Source organism: Schistocerca gregaria, chromosome 4 (assembly GCF_023897955.1).
Source record: "Schistocerca gregaria isolate iqSchGreg1 chromosome 4, iqSchGreg1.2, whole genome shotgun sequence".
In the NCBI taxonomy this organism is placed as follows: Eukaryota; Metazoa; Arthropoda; class Insecta; order Orthoptera; family Acrididae; genus Schistocerca; species Schistocerca gregaria.
In genome coordinates, this window is record NC_064923.1 from 756,313,980 (window position 1) to 756,329,927 (window position 15,948).

A 15,948-nucleotide genomic window follows, 5' to 3' on the forward strand; every position below is an offset into this window, starting at 1 on the left:
AACCATCATCGATATGAGCTTGCGGATCCAAAGGTCCACTTGTGTACCCCTGATGACTGCGCAACCCAAAGCTTTATGCGTCCCCTGGGCCCGTCAACACCGACCTTGGACCGTTGATGATTGTAAACATGATGCGTGGTCCGACCAGTCTCGTTCCAAATTGTATCTAGCGGATTGACGTATACGGGTATAGAGACAACCTCATGAATCCATGGACGCTGCATGTCAGCAGGGGACTCTGTAAGCTGGTGGAGACTCTGTAATGGCGTGGGGTGTGCGCAGTTACAGTGATATGGATGCAACCATTCATGTCCATTGTGCATTTCGGCGGACTTGGGCAAATCTAGCAGAAATACGCGACACCCCACACGTTCAGAATTGCTACAGAGTGTCTCCAGGAACACTCTTCTGAGTTTAAACACTTCCCCAGGCCACCAAACTCCACACACATGAACGTTACTGAGCGTATCCGAGATGGCTTGCAACGTGCTGTTCAGAAGAGATATCCAACCCCTCGTACTGTTACGGACATAAGGACAGTCCTGCAGGATTCATAGTGTAAATTTCCTGCAGCAGTACTTCACACATTAGTCGGGTCCATGTCATGGCGTGTTGCGTCGCTTCTACGTGCTCACGGGGGCCCTACACAATATTAGGCAGGTGTGCCATATTCTTTGGCTCTTCTGTGTAAATGATACAGGACAGTGTACGAGGACATTAAAAAAAAAAACATACAAACAGTTCAAAGTTGAAGTAGCTAATCAAGAACAATGGCTGCAAATATTACCAATATTATAACAATATGAACAATAAAACAAATACAAAATATTAATCATTATAGTTCACCGACACTGTAAACTCAAAACTGTAAACAACACGTAGGATAATTCTAAGTAAGTCACAAAGAAAATCTCAATGAAAGTAGATGTAAAATAGCTTTAAGCAAACTTTGGAGACCTACAGGCTAAATAAACCAAACGAAATTGTAATTGCTATTAGTTGGGTGTAAGTTAAGTGGAAGACAGAATAAGTAAAATTGTGAAAAAGAAATAAACTAAAATTACTATGTAGTGATCCAAAAGAGTTAAAAAAAATCTGTCAGAACCAAAATAATGTGTCGTTGGCTGTTGTTGAAACATCTCACCAGTCTGTGAACCTTCAGGGAACACAAAAAAATGTTTGCTACACACACCGGGTTTAGCCGTCCTGTAACACGTGAAGCCCAGGCATGAAGTTTTCATCCATATTCGGGTCTCCACGCCAGTTTAGTCGGTGAAATAGAAAATGGGGCCATTACGTTTACCGGTGATAATTCTACACATCGTTTAGTATAACAACATGTCCTATTAACAGAAGTCCTCGTTAGGTGCATTTTGAGTTAGAGACGGATCCATGTTCGACATACAAGCAAATAGTGGGTATGTCCAATAAGAAAGAAGAAACTAGACGATACAGAGAAAATTCTTCAGTACGTACCTGAGAAACAGAAATAATTTTATAACGGTATCTGCCAGAGGCCAGCGAAGAATGGACGACGTAAATATGAAGCATATCCACCACTGTCTGCTTTGCTCTATTTTGATTATCATTACATTTTGAGAACATAAAGAATAAACCTGTATGCTCGTCAGAAACTCTTTTATGGCTACAATGATTATGAATCATCTATACTAGCGTAACACAATAATTCCACTGCAAACGGGACGCTAATTGCCTCATCAACAACATTATAAGGTTCGAAAAAGGGTTGTTTTCAATACTTTGATACTGGATTACTGAGCGCAGTCGATGGCTAAAGTGTGTTGCAACGGTGTGTATTTTTTCACGCTGGGCCCATTGCCACATAGCAACGCCGCAACGCCACACCATGCTTAAACCGTTGTCTAATACAACATTTTTTTGCGTCCCCTGAAAAATTTACCTTCTCGGACATGACCCCCTTTCCAACACTCCAATTTTTCTTTGTTTTTACTTCCGTAGTGACTGATCTTAGGTCTAGGCGCTTTAAGTTAGAAAACATTGGTGAATTTCCTTACATTTGGACTATTTTCAGTTTGAAGAGCCCCTAGTTTACACAATTAACCTCCGGCTCAATAGTTATTACCTTTAAGAGGAAAAATACTGTGTCATTTCCGCCTTCATTTATTTCCTCACTGTCGTAATGCAGAATATTCTCAAAATGGATTTTTTCTCAGACCTCTAGCGCACGTCTTGATGAAGTCATCGACTTTGCTGTGTACACTCATATACTTTCACGTACACTAGACTTTCAGTTTATGTATGGGACATGTTTTTTCGATGATTAAATTGAAAATAGCTCCTATCCCAGGCAGTAGCAGATACAGAAAATCCTCAAGGAGGGGGCGCTAAAGATACCTTGAGCTAACTTTACTTATACCATAATAAAAAATAATCAAGTCACACGCAAAGTTTAACAAAGTGATATGAAAAAGCTACAGTTGTGGTTCTCTTCCTTAAATGCTGAATTCTATGCGCCTATTCTTCCTGGAAAATTGGTTGATTACATCGTCAATAGGACAACCAATGTCAGGGTGGGTGTCCAACAGAGCCAAGCCATTAAGTCGATCCTCCTTGATTGTCGACCTTAGCCATGTCTTTGAACGCAAACTCATTTTTAGCTCATGGTAGAATGCTAAGAGCATGTTCTACTTCTGTCAGAGTTGTTCGACGAAAGATACACGCCCAAGACTGGAAAGTTGCACTTGCTACAACTAGGTCGTTTAACTTATTCATTCTTCAGTCTAATATTTCTGCTCCTGAATGTAAACTAGCATCCTATCAGGCCAATAGTCCGTATTTCTAACGCTACCTATCGGAGGTTCTCTGTACAAGAAATCAGTAGAATATTCGCGACTTTTCCCGAACAAATGCCAGACAGAATAACGTATCGATATCACTAGAATGGCCGCGACTTTTCTCGTAGGTATGTGCTAGCTATCCATGTTTCAGAGAGAAACGTATAAAATACGATGACGCGGATGCGAGTGCTGCATAGGAAAGTACAACTACTCGATGACTCGACGCAGTCGAGTCGACTGACGAAAGAAACGAGCGGATAGCGTGCCGTCTGATTGGCGGGGGCGGCGAGGGTGGCAATGTTGGCGGCCCCGCTAAGGGGAGCGGGGCAGCCCCCCCCCCCCCCCCCCCCCATATGTATCCGCCACTGATCCCAGACCTAACAAAGGTTTTCAGATGTTTCCATTGGTTGTGAAACAAATGCCAGAACTGTAATCTCGCCCCCCCCCCCCCCCCGCTCCCCAACTGACCCTTAACATAGACAAATGTAACGTATTGCGAATACATAGAAAGAAGGATCCTTTATTTTATGATTATATGATAGCGGAACAAACACTTGTAGCAGTTACTTCTGTTAAATATCTGGGAGTATGCGTGCGGAACGATTTGAAATGGAATGATCATATAAAATTAATTGTTGGTAAGGCGGGTACCAGGTTGAGATTCATTGGCAGAGTCCTTAGAAAATGTAGTCCATCAACAAAGGAGGTGGCTTACAAAACACTCGTTCGACCTATACTTGAGTATTGCTCATCAGTGTGGGATCCGTACCAGATCGGGTTGACGGAGGAGGTAGAGAAGATCCAAAGAAGAGCTGCGCGTTTCGTCACAGGGTTATTTGGTAACCGTGATAGCGTTACGGAGATGTTTAGCAAACTCAAGTGGCAGACTCGGCAAGAGAGGCGCTCTGCATCGCGGTGTAGCTTGCTCGCCAGGTTTCGAGAGGGTGCGTTTCTGGATGAGGTATCGAATATACTGCTTCCCCCTACTTATACCTCCCGTGGAGATCACGAATGTAAAATTAGAGAGATTCGAGGGCGCACGGAGGCTTTCAGACAGTCGTTCTTCCCGCGAACCATACGCGACTGGAACAGAAAAGGGAGGTAATGACAGTGGCACGTAAAGTGCCTTCCGCCACACACCGTTGGGTGGCTTGCGGAGTATGAATGTAGATGTAGATGTAGATCCCCACCTCCACCCAAGTTTCCCAATTGGGACTCTATCTTTGCCATATCAATCCGCTTGATATTTCACTGTAGACTCTCTATTCGACAATGGGTCATAACAAAAGAAAACCGATGTACCTATAAAATGAAAAGTGAGCTGTTCGACAACGACTGGAAGAATACTCCGATTTATTCACAAACTGAAACACAGTCACAGTACAAAAGGTACTATAGTTCGTACCTCGTTCGTGCCGAATCTAAGTTCACTAGAGCCCAAAACAAAACAAGACAACTCAACCAGAAAGTCGAGGAATCTAAAACCAAGTCGTCGCAGGAAATAACGAAGTCTTCCGAAGAAGCAATCCGATAAAAATCCAAGTCCACCACGGCAGGTTCACAAACAATTTCACAAGCTGCTAGACGTTTCGAAGTGAAGCTGCACGGCCAGTGCTCATCCTTATAGAGGATGGTCACAAACAGTCTTAAAACCTTGGAAGGGTGCTGCAGAGTAAGCTGCGCCGAGAAATAATTGTTAAGATAAAATTCTGACGTCAGACAGTTTCCAAGTTAATTAGCACTAAGTTAGCCAATGAGACAGTTGCGAGCGCAAATTCACGCGGTCCGCAAGAAGCGTCTCGCGCCAGTTGTTCTCATAGCGCACGAGGGTGCTCAGCCCTTTCCTCTGGTTCCATCCTTCCTATTGTCCCATGTACACCTTTTGTAGCGGTCTCTTCTTCGATTTTAGGCTACCAAACGAAGCATTCGTTTGGCGACACCGTCTCTGGCGGGTCGCTTGAATTTGCACTCTCAACTGTCAGATAGGTTAATTTCAGTGCTAATCAATTCGGAAATGGCGCAACATATCGATTTCATTCCTGACCATCATTTTTCAACACAGTCTACTCTGCAACATTCTCACAATTCTCTAGCATTTCTATGTTGGATTTTCTTATCGCCAGTCACCTTCCTTAAGGCTGTGTTTGTATAAAAGAGCTTTTCATCAACGAAAACATCTTCTTTGGTGTATGAAATCAAGGTGAAAAATTATCAGCCTGGTAGAAAAACGGCGTTGAGCGATAACGTTATACAGTGAAGCTTGGATCTCTGTAGATCAGCCGGCCGCGGTGGTCTCGCGGTTCTAGGCGCGCAGTCCGGAACCGTGCGACTGCTACGGCCGCAGGTTCGAATCCTGCCTCGGGCATGGATGTGTGTGATGTCCTTACGTTAGTTAGGTTTAAGTAGTTCTAAGTTCTAGGGGACTAATGACCACAGCAGTTGAGTCCCATAGTGCTCAGAGCCATTTGAACCAATCTTTAGATCATATTGATTGATTTTCTGCGCTCATTTAGTACTTTGAATGAGACGTGGAGCCACTACTGCACCCCGAAAACAGTCAGCAAACAGAGACGTGGGTGGACATCGGCGGTTTCGCATCCAGATAGGACGAAGTCGATTTCATAACATGGAATGGTTATAATTGGTGTTCAAGAGGAATTGCACTTGCTGATGAAGTTCCTAACGACAAATTAATAGTGGCGAACGCTGCACAAGTGTTCTAGTCAGTCTGGACGGAATAATGGGGGCTGAATCATAAGTGGATCCACATTTCATTCACTAATTGCACACGCCTGTGATACTGATTGGTAGTGGGATAACTGAGTAATTTGAATATCCGCTATGTTAACTAGTAGAGAGAGTGTGGCAGATATGATACACGAGTTGGGATGTAAGTCATTACAGCATAGACGTTTTTCGTCGCGGCGAGACCTTTTTACGAAATTTGAGTCACCAACTTTCTCTTCCGAATGCGAAAATATTTTGTCGAGCCCAACCTACATAGGTAGGAATGATCATCAAAATAAAATAAGAGAAATCAGAGTTCGAACAGAAAGGTTTAGGTGTTCGTTTTTCCCGCTCGCTGTTCGGGAGTGGAATAGTAGAGAGATAGTATGATTGTGGTTCAATGAACCCTCTGCCAAGCACTTAAATGTGAATTGCAAAGTAGTCATGTAGATGTAGATGTTTTAGCACTTTATGACTGGAACTGCCATCGACACCAGTAAAGAGATTATGATAACCGTAGATTGTCTACACATCGGGAAAGCGTACGATGAAGTGTATCGACTTAAAGGAATCACGTCGAAATGTAAGTGCACTTTCGAATTTCAGAACAGAGTCTTCTAGAATCCGGCACATAAATTTTCTCCTTGCATTTGTCCCCAAACTAACTAAATAAATAATTAGTAATGGACTGAGAAAACTTCGGGATATGGAGGGTATCAGTGTCCATTCTTTTCTCCACAGCTCAATAAAGTTCAACAAATTTTACGGTTGTCTTTATTAGGTTCCCCTCATTGCTCTAGGTGATCCAGTAGATTTCTAAGCTCTCAGTCTGTTTTCCAGATACAGAATGACGAAACAAAGAAGCAACACCAAAAAAAATAATGTAGAGTAATGAAAGTTCGCGAATACATTCGTTTATGCAACAGATTTGCGTGATAAACATTGCAAGCTCACAAGTTAATGTAAGCGCGAGATAAGCCATTGCAAATGTGAGATGCTAATAGGTTAATAACCTGTGTAACAACCAGAGCGCTGAACGCAGGCATGCAAACGAGCATGCATTGGTTGGACAGGTGCTGGGCGTCACTTTGTGGGATGGAGTTCCATGCTTGTTGCACTTGGGCGGTCAACACAGGGACGGTTATTGCTAGTTGTGGCTGACGCTTGAGTTGACGTCCGATGACGTCACATATGTAGTAAACTGGATACAGATCTGGTATCGAGCAGGCCAAGGCAACATGTCGACACTCTGAAGAGCGTGTTGAGTTACAACAGCGGCATCTGGGTGAGCGTTATACTGTTGGAAAAGACCCCTGGGAACGCTGTTTATCAGTGGTAGTACAATAGGTCGAATCACGAGCTTAAGGCACAAATTTGCGGTCAGGATGCGTGGGATAACCTCGACAGTGGTCCTGCTACCACACGAAATTGTACCCCAGACCGTAATTGTAGGTGCGTCTCCAGTGTGTGTACCGCGCAGACAGGTCGGTTGCAGGCCCTCAAACGGACTCCTAACCAACGCACAGCCACGACTGACAAGGCAGAACCAGCATTCAATAGAAAACACAGCAGTTCTCCACCCTGCCCTTCAATGAGCTCTCGCTTGACACCACTGAAGTCACAAATGGCGGTAGTTTGGGGAAAATGGAATGCATGCTACATGGCGTCTGTCTCAGAACTGTTCTCTAAGCAACCAAGATGTAACAGCTCGTTGTGTCACTATCGTGCCAACTACAGCTCATATTGCTGCTGCACATGCAGAACATTCGCCAGAGCCATGTGCACATTACGGTGGTCTTACCTCTCGGTAGTGCTGTGCGGTCATCCGGAGCCCGATCTTCTTCCGACAGTACAATCTCGTGATTACCGTTGCCTGCAATCATGCGCAGGATAGAATCTCATAGGTCATTAACTCTCACGACCTTTATAGCGTGTATTTAAAGCAAACTTGATCTGCAGCCTCACAGAGGAACTACTAGCGCCAGTCTTATACGACTGGCGCGAAAGTCGAATAGACATAGTCTTTCGGATTTAGAAACACGCCTACCAACTTCCGTTTTATCGTACAACTCCCTCTTGGTGTTGGCATTCCTTTCAGTGTCAGTGTAGCTGTGTGTCAGGAGGATAATCAGTCAAAACATTAACAGAGCAACAACAAGCCTCCTGCAGCAAAGCTCAGTGACACTAAAATTAACTTTCAGTTACATTATTAGACATGATGACACCACCATTAGCACGTAAGCTTACTTTCGATCTTCTCGACTACACTGAGACAGTTGTCATCGCTCTGCACGGAGAAAGCTCTATGGGATACACTGTAAAAGGGTTCAGTTTAAAAGGACGATCAGAGCTCGGCATCATTATGTACATCACAATGGAGAAAGTTTCACCTTTCGAAAGCAAGGCTGCCGTTGCTGCGAGGAAGTAGACCAAACACGTAGGTGGTAAATGCTGTCTTCCGAAATCCATTGGAGATGAAAAGATTATTTTCTCCTTCTGAAACAGACAATTAATTGTTAATATTAGCTTGTTACGAAGGGAGCACATAATTGGCATTGCTTTGAAAGCAAAATAGGATCAGCATGTTACGTAGAAGTATAGCAATTGCACGACCACTTGTTAAAATTAGCATGTTAGATAGGATAAATATAAATGGCATTTTACTGAAAATAAAACGAGTTCTTCACTGTTATAATTACAGACTGATAACGGGTGTATTGTAGCAGCGTAATGCTGATGCACATTTCACGTCTATAGCAAATGTTCCATACAAAGCATAATACAAACTTCCTTAATTTCATAATCGATTGAAGATACCGACGAGAAATTTTCAGCAAGTGATAGCATGCAAGGTCCATAGTTTGCTCTGTTTGTATTTACAATATTTTATATTCCGAAATTTTGTCGCAATATTCTGTTGATGCGATGAAGGAAGAAGGTAGGAAGATGCGGGTTCCACATCTCGTCGACAACAAGCCATTACAGAGGAAGTACGAAAAATGGAAGGGGAAAGAGGGCGTCCATGTTCTCTTCAGAGGAGCCATCCCTGCATTTACCTCAAGTGATTTAGGGAAATCTCGAAAAAGCTAAACCAGGATGACAGGACAGGGATTTAAAGCGGTGTCCTAACGAATAGAGGTAGGCTGTGTTTGCTGCTGCGTCACTTCATCTGGTTTTCCGGAGAACGGGTCCCATTGGGAAAGGGATATAGTGATACAACGCTTGTTAATGCAAGCAGAGAAACTTTAAAAAATTAGACGGGACAGTGTCATGTGCCACGATTCTAGCTATGAAAAAATAGCATAACGGGGTTGCAAGACTGATCGACGTATTGCTTAAAAAACTTCATATAGTTGGCTGCAATGTAATCGGTACGCATGCGACATCATGCATTATCTAATAGGTTCCGAAATTCCGCACATAGAAATGCTGTTCTGCCGGAGCTGATACCCCGGGTTCTGTTAGTCATAGGAAGGTAGGGTCATGTGCTCTGGGTAGCTATTGGGGGTAGGACCATCCGTATACCAAACAGAAGGACCGTCTTAATGTCACTACAGTGCAGTACAGCTGTACAGTGTGAAAGTTTAAACATTACACTCTTCCTCCTGCTGAGGCAAATGGAGTAAATCGGTTGACTCTTTTTGCATTCGATGTTGCCTACGATGTAGAGAATGGGAATAAAGAATGAAAGAGGAAGCCGCCTGGTAGAATTTTGCACAGAGCATAACTTAATCATAGCTAAAACTTGGTTCAAGAATCATGAAAGAAGGCTGTATACATGGAAGAAGCCTGGAGATACTGGAAGGTCTCATATTGATTATATAATGGTAAGACAGAGATTCAGCAACCAGGTTTTAAATTGTAAGACATTTCCAGGGGCAGATGTCAACTCTGATCACAATCTATTGGTTAGGAACTGTAGATTAAAAGTGAAGAAACTGCAAAATGGTGAGAATTTGAGGAGACAGGACCTGGATAAACTGAAAGAACCAGAGGTTGTACAGAGTTTCAGGGAGATTACTAGGGAACGATTGACAAGAGTGGAGGAAAGAAATACAGTAGAAGAAGAATGGGTAGCTTTGAAAGATGAAATAGTGAAGGCAGCAGAGGATCATTTAGGTAAAAATACCAGGGCTAATAGAAATTCTTGAGTAACAGAAGAGATATTGAATTTAATTGATGAAAGGAGAAAATATAAAAACGCAGCAAATGAACCAGGCAAAACGGGATACAAGCCTCTCAAACATGAGATCGATTGGAAGTGCAAAATGGATAAGCAGGGATGGCTAGATGACAAATGTAAGGATGTAGAGGCGCATATCACTAGCGGTAAGATAGATACTGCTACAGGAAAATTAAAGAGACCTTTGAAGAAAAGAGAACCATTTGCATGAATATCAGGAGCTCAGATGAAAACCCATTTCTAAGCAAAAAAGGGAAAGCAGAAATGTGGAAAGAGTATATAGAGGGTCTATACAGGGGCAATGTTCTTGAGGACAACATTATTGAAATGGAAGAGGAGGTAGATGAAGATGAAATAGGAGATATGATACTGCATGAAGAGTTTGACAGGGCACTGAAAGACCTGAGTCGAAAGAAGGCCCCTGGAGTAGACAACATTCCATTGGAACTACTGACGGCCTTGGGAGAGCCAGTCCCAACAAAACATTACCATTAGTGAGCATGATGTATAACACAGGCGAAATATCCTCAGACTTCAAGAAGAATATAATAATACCAATCCCAAAGAAAGCAGGTGTCGACAGATGTGAAAATTAGCGAACTATCAATTTAATAAGCCACGGATGCAAAATACTAACATGAATTCCTTACAGACGAATGGAATAACTGGTAGAAGCCGACCTCGGGGAAGATCAGTTTGGATACCGTAGAAATGTTGGAACCCGTAAGGCAATGCTGACCCTTCGACTTATCTTAGAAAATAGTGCGTTTCTAGCATTCCAGTGGAAGAATCTGCAGGAGAGACGCTCAGTAGCTCGGTACGGGCTTTTGTTAAAATTTCGAGAACATACCGTCACCGAAGCGTCAAGCAGTATATTGCTCCCTCCTACGTATATCTCGCGAAGCGACCATGAGGATAAAATCAGAGAAATTAGAGCCCACACAGAAGCATACAGACAATCCTTCTTTCCAAAACAATACAAGACTGGAATAAAAGGGAGAACCGATAGAGGTACTCAGGGTACCCTCCGCCACACACCGTCAGGTGGCTTGCGGAGTATGGATGTAGATGAAGGTGTAGATGTAGACTCTCTTTGAAATTCTTAAGGTGGCTGGGGTAAAATACAGGAAGCGAAAGGCTATTTACAATTTGTACAGACACCAGATGGCAGTTATAAGAGTTGAGGGGCAAGAAAGGGAAGCAGTGGTGGGGAAGGGAGTGAGACAGGGTTGTAGCCTATCACCGATGTTATTCAATCTGTAAACTGAGCAAGCAGTAACAGAAACAAAAGAAAAAATCGGAGTTGGAATTAAAATCCATGGAGAAGAAATAGAAACTTTGAGGTTCGCCGATGACGTTGTAATTCTGTCAGACACAGCAAAGGACCTGGAACAGCAGCTGAACGGAATGGACAGTGTCTAGAAAGGAGGATATAAGGTGAACAGCAACAAAAGCAGAACGAGAATAACTGAATGTAGTCGAATTAAATCCGGTGATGCTACCATAATTTGATTAAGAAATGTTGTTGTTGTGGTCTTCAGTCCTGAGACTGGTTTGATGCAGCTCTCCATGCTACTCTATCCCGTGCAAGCTTCTTCATCTCCCAGTACCTACTTCAATCTACATCCTTCTGAATCTGCTTAGTGTATTCATCTTTTGGTCTCCCTCTAAGATTTTTACTCTCCACACTGCCCTCCGATACTAAACTGGTGCTCCCACGACGCCTCAGAGCATGTCCTAGCAACCGATCCCTTCTTCTGGTCAAGTTGTGCCACAAACTTCTCTTCTCCCTAATCCTATACAATACTTCCTCATTAGTTATGTGATCTACCCATCTAATCTTCAGCATTCTTCTGTAACACCACATTTCGAAAGCGTGTATTCTCTTCTTGTCCAAACTCTTTATCGTCCATGTTTCACTTCATACATGGCTACACTCCATACAAATACTTTCAGAAAAGACTTCCTGACACTTAAATCTATACTCAATGTTAACAAATTTCTCTTCTTCAGAAACGCTTTCCTTGCCAGTGCCAGTCTACATTTTATATCCTCTCTACTTCGACCATCATTAGTTATTTTTCTCCCCAAATAGCAAAACTCATTTACTGCTTTAAGCGTCTCATTTCCTAATCTAATTCCCTCAGCATCACCTGACTTAATTCGACTAGATTCCATTATCCTTGTTTTGCTTTTGATGATGTTCATCTTATACCCTCCTTTCAAGACACTGTCCATTCCGTTCAACTGCTCTTCCAAGTCCTTTGCTGTCCCTGACAGAATTACAATGTCATCGGCGAACCTTAAATTTTTATTTCTTCTCCATGGATTTTAATACCTACTCCGAATTTTTCTTTTGTTTCCTTCCCTGCTTGCTCAATATACAGATTGAATAACATCGGGGAGAGGCTACAAACCTGTCTCACTCCCTTCCCAACCACTGCTTCCCTTTCATGTCCATCGACTCTTATAACTGCTATCTGGTTTCTGAAGAAATTATAAATAGCTTTTCCCTCACGGTATTTTACCCCTGCCACCTTCAGAATTTGAAAGAGAGCATTCCAGTCAACATTGTCAAAAGCTTTCTCTAAGTCTACAAATGCTACAAATGTAGGTTTGCCTTTCCTTAATCTAGCTTCTAAGATAAGTCGTAGGTTCAGTATTGCCTCACGTGTTCCGATATTTCTACGGCATCCAAACTGATCTTCCCCGAGGTCGGCTTCTACTACACTCCTGGAAATGGAAAAAAGAACACATTGACACCGGTGTGTCAGACCCACCATACTTGAAACGGACACTGCGAGAGGGCTGTACAAGCAATGATCACACGCACGGCACAGCGGACACACCAGGAACCGCGGTGTTGGCCGTCGAATGGCGCTAGCTGCGCAGCATTTGTGCACCGCCACCGTCAGTGTCAGCCAGTTTGCCGTGGCATACGGAGCTCCATCGCAGTCTTTAACACTGGTAGCATGCCGCGACAGTGTGGACGTGAACCGTATGTGCAGTTGACGGACTTTGAGCGAGGGCGTATAGTGGGCATGCGAGAGGCCGGGTGGACGTACCGCCGAATTGCTCAACACGTGGGGCGTGAGGTCTCCACAGTACATCGATGTTGTCGCCAGTGGTCGGCGGAAGGTGCACGTGCCCGTCGACCTGGGACCGGACCGCAGCGACGCACGGATGCACGCCATGACCGTAGGATCCTACTCAGTGCCGTAGGGGACCGGAGCGCCACTTCCCAGCAAATTAGGGACACTGTTGCTCCTGGGGTATCGGCGAGGACCATTCGCAACCGTCTCCATGAAGCTGGGCTACGGTCCCGCACACCGTTAGGCCGTCTTCCGCTCACGCCCCAACATCGTGCAGCCCGCCTCCAGTGGTGTCGCGACAGGCGTGAATGGAGGGACGAATGGAGACGTGTCGTCTTCAGCGATGAGAGTCGTTTCTGCCTTGGTGCCAATGATGGTCGTATGCGTGTTTGGCGCCGTGCAGGTGAGCGCCACAATCAGGACTGCATACGACCGAGGCACACAGGGCCAACACCTGGCATCATGGTGTGGGGAGCGATCTCCTACACTGGCCGTACACCTCTGGTGATCGTCGAGGGGACACTGAATAGTGCACGGTACATCCAAACCGTCATCGAACCCATCTTTCTACCATTCCAAGACCGGCAAGGGAACTTGCTGTTCCAACAGGACAATGCACGTCCGCATGTACCCCGTGCCACCCAACGTGCTCTAGAAGGTGTAAGTCAACTACCCTGGCCAGCAAGATCTCCGGATCTGTCCCCCATTGAGCATGTTTGGGACTGGATGAAGCGTCGTCTCACGCGGTCTGCACGTCCAGCACGAACGCTGGTCCACCTGAGGCGCCAGGTGGAAATGGCATGTCAAGCCGTTCCACAGGACTACATCCAGCATCTCTACGATCGTCTCCATGGTAGAATAGCAGCCTGCATTGCTGCGAAAGGTGGATATACACTGTACTAGTGCCGACATTGTGCATGCTCTGTTGCCTGTGTCTATGTGCCTGTGGTTCTGTGAGTGTGATCATGTGATGTATCTGACCCCAGTAATGTGTCAATATAGTTTCCCCTTCCTGGGACAATGAATTCACGGTGTTCTTATTTCAATTTCCAGGAGTGTAGTTTTTCCATTCGTCTGTAAACAATTCGCGTTAGTGTTTTGCAGCCGTGACTTATTAAACTGATAGTACGGTAATTTTCACATCTGTCAACACCTGCTATCTTTGGGAATGGAATTATTATATTCTTCTTGTAGTCTGAGGGTATTTCGCCTGTCTCATACATCTTGCTCACCAGATGGTAGAGTATTGTCAGGACTGGCTATCCCAAGGCTGTCAGTAGTTCCAATGGAATGTTGTCTACTCCCGGGGTCTTGTTTCGACTCTGGTCTTTCGGTGCTCTGTCGAACTCTTCACGCAGTATCATATCTCCCATTTCATCTTCGTCTACATCCTCTTCCGTTTCCATATTATTGTCCTCAAGTACATCGCCCTTGTGTAGGCCCTCTATATACTCTTTCCACCCTTCTGCTTTCCCTTCTTTGCTTAGAACTGGGGTTCCATCTGAGCTTTTGATATTCATACAAGTGGTCCTCTTTTCTCCAAAGGTCTCTTTAATTTTCCTGTAGGCAGTATCTATCTTACCCCTATTGAGATAAGCCTCTACATCCTTACATTTGTCCTCTAGCCTTCCCTGCTTAGCCATTTTGCACATCCTGTGGATATCATTTTTGAGACGTTTGTATTCCTTTTTGCGTGCTTCATTCACTGCATTTTTATATTTTCTCCTTGCATCAATTAAATTCAATAATTCTTTTGTTACCCATTGATTTCTACTAGCTGTCGTCTTTTTTCCTGCTGCCTTCACTACTTCATCCCTCAAAGCTACCCATTCTTCTTCTACTGTATTTATTTCCCCCATTCTTGTCAATAGTTCCCTTATGCTCTCCCTGGAACTCTGTACAACCTCTTTTTCTTTCAGTTTATCCAGGTCCCATCTCCTTAAATTCCCACCTTTTGCAGTTTATTCAGTTTTAATCTACATTTCATAACCAATAGATTGTGGTCAGACTCCACATCTGTCCCTGGAAATGTCTTACAATTTAAAACCTGATTCCTAAATCTCTGTCTTACCATTATATAGTCTATCTGATACCTTTTAGTATCTCCAGGCTTCTTCCATGATTCTTCTTTCATGATTCTTCTTTCATGATTCTTGAACCAAGTGTGTTAACTATGATTAAATTATGTTTTGCGCAAAATTCTACCAGCAGGCTTCCTCTTTCATTTCTTAGCCTCAATCCATATTCACCTACTACGTTTCCTTCTCTCCCTTTTCCTACTGACGAATTCCAGTCACCCATTACTATTAAATTTTCGTCTGAATAATTTCATTTATTTCATCATACATTTCTTCAATTTCTTCGTCATCTGCGGAGCTAGTTGGCATATAAACTTGTGCTACTGTGGTAGGCGTGAGCTTCGTATCTATCTTGGCCACAATAATGCGTTCACTATGCTGTTTGTTGTAGCTTACCCGCATTCCTATTTTCCTATTCATTATTAAACCTACTCCTGCATTACCCCTATTTGGTTTTGTGTTTATAACCCTGTAGTCACCTGACCAGAAGTCTTGTTTCTCCTGGCACCGAACTTCACTAATTCCCACTATATCTAACTTTAACCTATCCATTTCCCTTTTTAAATTTTCTAACCTACCTGCCCGGTTAAGAGATCTGACATTCCACGCTCCGATCCGTAGAACGCCAGTTTTCTTTCTCCTGATAACGACATCCTCTTGAGCAGTCCCAGCCCGGAGATCCGTATGGGGGACTATTTTACCTCCGGAATATTTTACCCAAGAGGACGCAATCGTCATTTAACCATACAGTAAAGCTGCATGCCCTCGGGAAAATTACGGCCGTAGTTTCCCCTTGCTTTCAGCCGTTCGCAGTACCATCACGGCAAGGCCGTTTTGGTTAGTGTTACAAGGCCAGATCAGTCAATCATCCAGACTGTTGCCCCTGCAACTACTGAAAAGGCTGCCGCCCCTCTTCAGAAACCACAAGTTTGTCTGGCCTCTCAACAGATACCCCTCAGTTGTGGTTACACCTACGGTATGGCTATCTGTAACGCTGAGGCACGCAAGCCTCCCCACCAACGGCAAGGTCCATGGTTCATGGGGGGAAG

General features: G+C 43.9%; 1 protein-coding gene across 2 annotated transcripts in view; it reads right to left on the reverse strand.

Moving 5' to 3' along the window:
- The window catches only part of LOC126266716 (uncharacterized), a 122,729-nt gene that overhangs the window by 23,425 nt on the left and 83,356 nt on the right, over positions 1-15,948 (reverse strand). Inside the window, exon 2 of one of the 2 annotated variants that reach the window (XM_049971185.1) lies at positions 7,937-8,042. The exons of the other annotated variant lie outside the window; for it this stretch is intronic. Coding sequence (XP_049827142.1) covers positions 7,937-8,015 — 79 coding nt within the window. The 5' untranslated portion in view covers positions 8,016-8,042. The remainder of the gene's footprint in view (positions 1-7,936; positions 8,043-15,948) is intronic. 2 annotated transcript variants of the gene reach the window in all.